Source organism: Sander lucioperca, chromosome 11 (assembly GCF_008315115.2).
Source record: "Sander lucioperca isolate FBNREF2018 chromosome 11, SLUC_FBN_1.2, whole genome shotgun sequence".
NCBI classification, from domain to species: Eukaryota; Metazoa; Chordata; class Actinopteri; order Perciformes; family Percidae; genus Sander; species Sander lucioperca.
Window position 1 is genome coordinate 20,637,770 of NC_050183.1, and position 5,155 is coordinate 20,642,924.

Sequence of the window (5,155 nt, forward strand, 5' to 3'; positions counted from 1 at the left end):
TCTGCGGATGGGCATGAATGGAGGTGTAAGCTGTTCATATGCTGGATGTCAATGAAGAAGGCTGAAACTTGTGACTGATCCTCCAAATGTCACTCCTGCATTCTTATTCTCACACACAAACACACTCGCTCATTACTCATTCTAGCAAAGGTTAAACTACCCCATGAGTATGACCAGCGATTTTGTGCATCACTCATCTCTGGCGGTGTGTTTGCCTGTGTGTGCGCGTTTGTGTGCACGTATTTGTAGCCAATCTGCTACATGTGATCTGGATTGTTGCTAAGAGACAACATGCCGAAGGGAATGTAGGAGGAGACCGCATGTTGCCACCCGCTTTCAGAACACACACAAAGACACGAGCATGTGCACATGCAAAGCAGCCTTTCAGGCTTTCAAGTTTGAATGACACTGATTTGAGACATTCAGTCAAATTATTAACCGTATCGTACTTTGGATTACTGTAGTGCTGGAATCACAATTTTTTATAATCAATCAGTCATTTATTAAGTTAAAATGTCAAATATTTATTACCTCCAGCTTCTCACATGTAAAACCTCATACACAGGTAAAACCTCTCTGCGCTGGCTTGGAGGGAGCGCTCTTCCTTGGCGTGGCGCTTCCTATCTTAAATATATCTGTTTTGTTATCCATTTCAAAATGTAGGTTATACCTTCCCATATCAAGCCTGCATCATTTTGCTGCCTAATTTACCTTCAAATGTGATTGTAACTCCCTCTCCTTGCTCACGCTATTCAGTGTAAACTATTACTGTAATGGAAATGTTCGGCATTGTCTGATGTTGCTTTTGGGGTAATTAAGGGACAAAACAAATCAACTTGCCATTTTTTCATCTAAACCAGCTTCCTGGAGCAAAGGATGTCCCGTTTTTGGAATAGTTCCAATTTCTTCTGAAAGTGCTATAATGACAAAAATAACAGATATTGTGCTAAAATTGGAATATCAATTTATTACACTACACTTGTTATGGTGGAAAAGCACAATAAAATATGACGCAGTTCTGTTCACTAAACAGGTTCAAACCAGATGTGACAAAAGGGTTTAAGTTCTGATAGGAACAGATGGACACAAAACAGACACCACACACACACACACACACACACACACACACACACAGACACACAAACACACACACACTGTACATAATTGCACAGCCATGAGCCCAGGGTCCCATATTGCTCCATGCAGCTATTCATCAAGACAGCACACAACGTTCTTCTGTGACCAAATCATCTAAATCATCAACACAGACACTCAAAAACAAAAACACATCATGCATCTCTGAAGCAGATTGTTTTTGTAGGAGAGTGTCTATGTCTGTGTCTTGATTTCATAACCTTTTATGTGTGTGTGTGTGTGTGTGTGTGTGTGTGTGTGTGTGTATTTATATGGGTGTTTTCCTGCTCTCTTCATGTCTGTATTATTATGAGATATAATTGTGTGAGTGTGTGAACATTAACAACTCACCTCATTCCTCAGCAACTGAAAGAGGCTCTTTGTCTATTGTACTGCAGGACAATGTGTATTGTAATAGACATAATCAGATTTCCACCCAAGCAGGTGTGTGTGTGTGTGTGTGTGTGTGTGTGTGTGTGTGTGTGTGTGTGTGTGTGTGTGTGTGTGTGTGTGTGTGCCAGGAAAGAGTATGTTGTGACAGGGTGTTTTTTGTGACAGCGCAGGTGAGTATGAGAATGTCTCGGGCTGATACTGTATATATATATATATGTGTGTGTGTGTGTGTGTGTGTGTGTGTGTGTGTGTGTGTGCGTGCGCGCGCCCGCACATTTGCATGCGTGCGTGTGCATTTAGCTGGCAGCACAGTCTGTTTCCCTCCTGTCCTAATCCACTCATTTACCAAAGTTCCTCCAACGAGGTGCTGGAGTACTGCCAACACACACACACACACACACAGGCACGTATGCACACACACACACACACACACACACACACACACACACATACACAAACACACACACACACACACACAGACACACACACACACATGCAAATGACAGCCTTAAAGCAGCTGGTTAAGTCCAGCCATATGCCCATTTAATGAAGCAACACTTCACACTCTTGTGTGTGTGTGTGTGTGTGTGTGTGTGTGTGTGTGTGTGTGTGTGTGTGTGTGTGTGTGTGTGTGTGTGTGTGTGTGTATGTGAGTGTGTGTCTGTGTCTGTGTAACAGTATTCACATTTGTGCGAAGCTGTGGGTGGGTGGGGTGAAATCCATAAATCTTTCAGGTCTAAACAACAACAAAAACAACCATAAATATTGCAAGATTTATCATGAGACTAAAAACAGAACCAGAAATGACTTCCACAAATCTTTACTCAGATTGTTAATTTATGGACTTGTTTATTTATGGAGATATTTTTAAAAACTAGATATTTCAAAATGATTGCGAAGGCCTGCTGTGTTTGGGTTCATTTAGTTGATCTTGTTAGACACTTAAAGTCAGTTGAATGTTGCTTGTAAAACTATATTAATGAAGTACTGTATTTCCCATGTCCAAGATTGCAGTGTAATATAATACATAATTTACTTTGGATAAAAGGTATTTATATGTAGAGCAATCAGAAATCAAGCTTTACAGTGCTTCACATAGGCCAATGAAATTAAAAGACCAACAATAATAAAAGCAAGTGGAAAAAGTAGATACATTACACTGGACCAGATTAAGAATAAAAAATAAAAACATTAAGAATATGTACATAGGCTACTATACAACACTTTCAAACACCAGCTATGGTGAGCTAACAGCATAGGACACATTTCTAATCAATCTGAGTCAGTTGTAACACATTAACACCACATGCTGTGATTGAGCGTGTGTGAAAACCAGTTGGCAAGTGAGCAGAAAAGTCGAAATCGATAGCAAAAAATTATGAATAAATGGCTGAAATGTCCAGCTGTGGGAGCAATATGAATGCAAACTTGATCAAAACCAAACCTACAGTATCAGGGGGAGAACTTGATAACATCCAGTTAAAAATCTATTCTAATTAACACATTTGGAACAGGACAGCATGTGTTGATAAAGGGGACCTGAAGCTCATCTGATAGGGCTCTTTGATACAGAACCACATATATAGGGTATGCACGGTCCTATACTGTCATGTACTGTATGCTATATATTTGCTTTTGTCGTTCTCAGGCGATGAGACAGGTGATACATCCAGCGGTCGTAGTCCAGTGACAAAGGACATTGCTCCTCCTCGTCGCCGCCTCGTCCCTCCTCATCACCTCTCACCTCCACAGGTAGCTGTTCCTCCGCTCATACTCATTCTCATACTCATTCTCTTCTTCCTTTACTCTTTCCTGTCATATAATGTTGCATCTCTTTGCATATTCTGTGTCAGGTGGCTGTTCAAGGCTCAGCCCACACGCTGTCTGTTGAACCTTTGACCCTGGCGACCATGCTGCTCCTACTGCTGTCGCCGTGGGAACACCGCTGATCACAGAGAGACGTTCTGACAGAGACAAAAAGACTGAGAGACAACCACAAAGGTTTTGTGGTGAAGTTGAGTATTTGGAGTTTCTGTAAGCACAGGTCAAACCACTCTGATCGGTTTATGTTTCGGGTGGGACAATCTGTTGGTTCATCACAGTTGCAGGTGCACAGTATGCATTTTAATGTTACCTGTACTGACCTCTACATGTGTTTGGTTGTGTGTATTTAACTCTGATAGGATAGATTGCACAGCACTACTGACTTTTTTGAAGAGAGATGTAAATACAAATATATATATTATATATTTATATGAAGAATTTCTATAGATAACAATGGCTTGATGTGTAAATAGAGATTAATACAGAACAGAAGAGATTGACTTGGATGTTAAACAGTGTTTTGTTTGGTTTGACCTTTACATTATGTATCCCCCATGGAGACTAAGATCCATGACAGCTATAGTTCAAGCTGAAGGTCTTCACTGTATAGCAGCAGTGTGCTCACAGCGAGGGCACACTTGTGAGGACGTATTAATGTTGAAGAGAACTCAGCACAGATATGCAAAACAACCAATTACGCGATACTTCAGACCATTTACAGATGGCCACGCAGCATAATGGAGAATTTGACAATTTGGCCTGTAAATCTGTGTGGACTGAAGCCCATCCGGCACTTTTCTTTCACAGAATCATGCTCTTTTTAGTCATGCAAGCTGGGTGATTTATTTTATTTCTGCAGCAAGTACTGTATGCTGAGAGTTTCAACTGTGTAACACTTGCTCAAATGTTTAATTCCTCCAAAAATGACTCTTTAATAGGTGAGATCTCTCCCAAGAAACTGTGTCCTCTGGTAGTTTGACATTTCTACACATATAATACCTTTTATGGTCTTGGTAGTTGTGGAAAAACTGAGTTAAGACTATTTTCTTCTCAAGATGTACAGTGTGCAGAGTTGTAAAAGTACTACAGAAAGGGATGTAACCATTTTAACTTCAATTTCACTTGTAAACTGCCACAGCCATCTTGACAGAAAGCTCTGAGTAAAAATAAGAATATCCTAAACAATAAAAAGCACCTAATACAATACAAGGAAAGACTAAATATGGCCTGTATGTAAGAGCAAAAAGACACAACCTCCTGCCAGAACAATGAATAATTGAACATCTCGTTGTCATATGTAAACATACACAAAAAGTGTCACAGTGGCTGGTCTCCATAATGTATTAATGAAAACTGCAATGGTGAGATAATATTTAAGACATCCAACAAAATACATATTATATATTTAAGGCTTTTTCTGAGTCTGATTCATGTGTTATTAGCTTGTCTCTGTATCCAGTGAAGACAAGAGATGGAGTATAAGAGAGTGATCAGAGTACAGCTGAGCCCAAACGTGAATTAAATGTAATTCATGTTAATTAAGACTATCAAGTCCTCCCGGCTCTCTGTCGAGTCTCAACCCCCCAAACTACACACAACAGCAGGACAGACAACTGGAATACTGATTCATACATTCAAAATGAAGCAAATGAACCAGCTGAAGGACACTGTGTGCATTTCTGTCAGTTTTTGACTGACTTTCTCCTCATCATTTTGTCCCATATAGTCTTTTGAAAATTCCCTCATAAATGTATCTGCTCTCATCACCTGAGACAGTTTATTCAATAAGGAATGTGAGATGACT

The 5,155-nt window shown here is 40.0% G+C and overlaps 1 protein-coding gene across 2 annotated transcripts in view; it reads left to right on the plus strand.

The window, feature by feature from the left end:
• Nucleotides 1–5,155, plus strand: part of LOC116039123 (glypican-5-like) — a 47,551-nt gene extending 42,396 nt beyond the window's left edge. The window contains exons 10-11 of one of the 2 annotated variants that reach the window (XM_031283912.2): nucleotides 3,176–3,279; nucleotides 3,381–5,155. In XM_031283912.2, the coding sequence (XP_031139772.1) occupies nucleotides 3,176–3,279; nucleotides 3,381–3,476 (200 nt within the window). In that variant the 3' untranslated portion in view covers nucleotides 3,477–5,155. The remainder of the gene's footprint in view (nucleotides 1–3,175; nucleotides 3,280–3,380) is intronic. The other variant, XM_031283913.2, reaches the window with a different exon arrangement.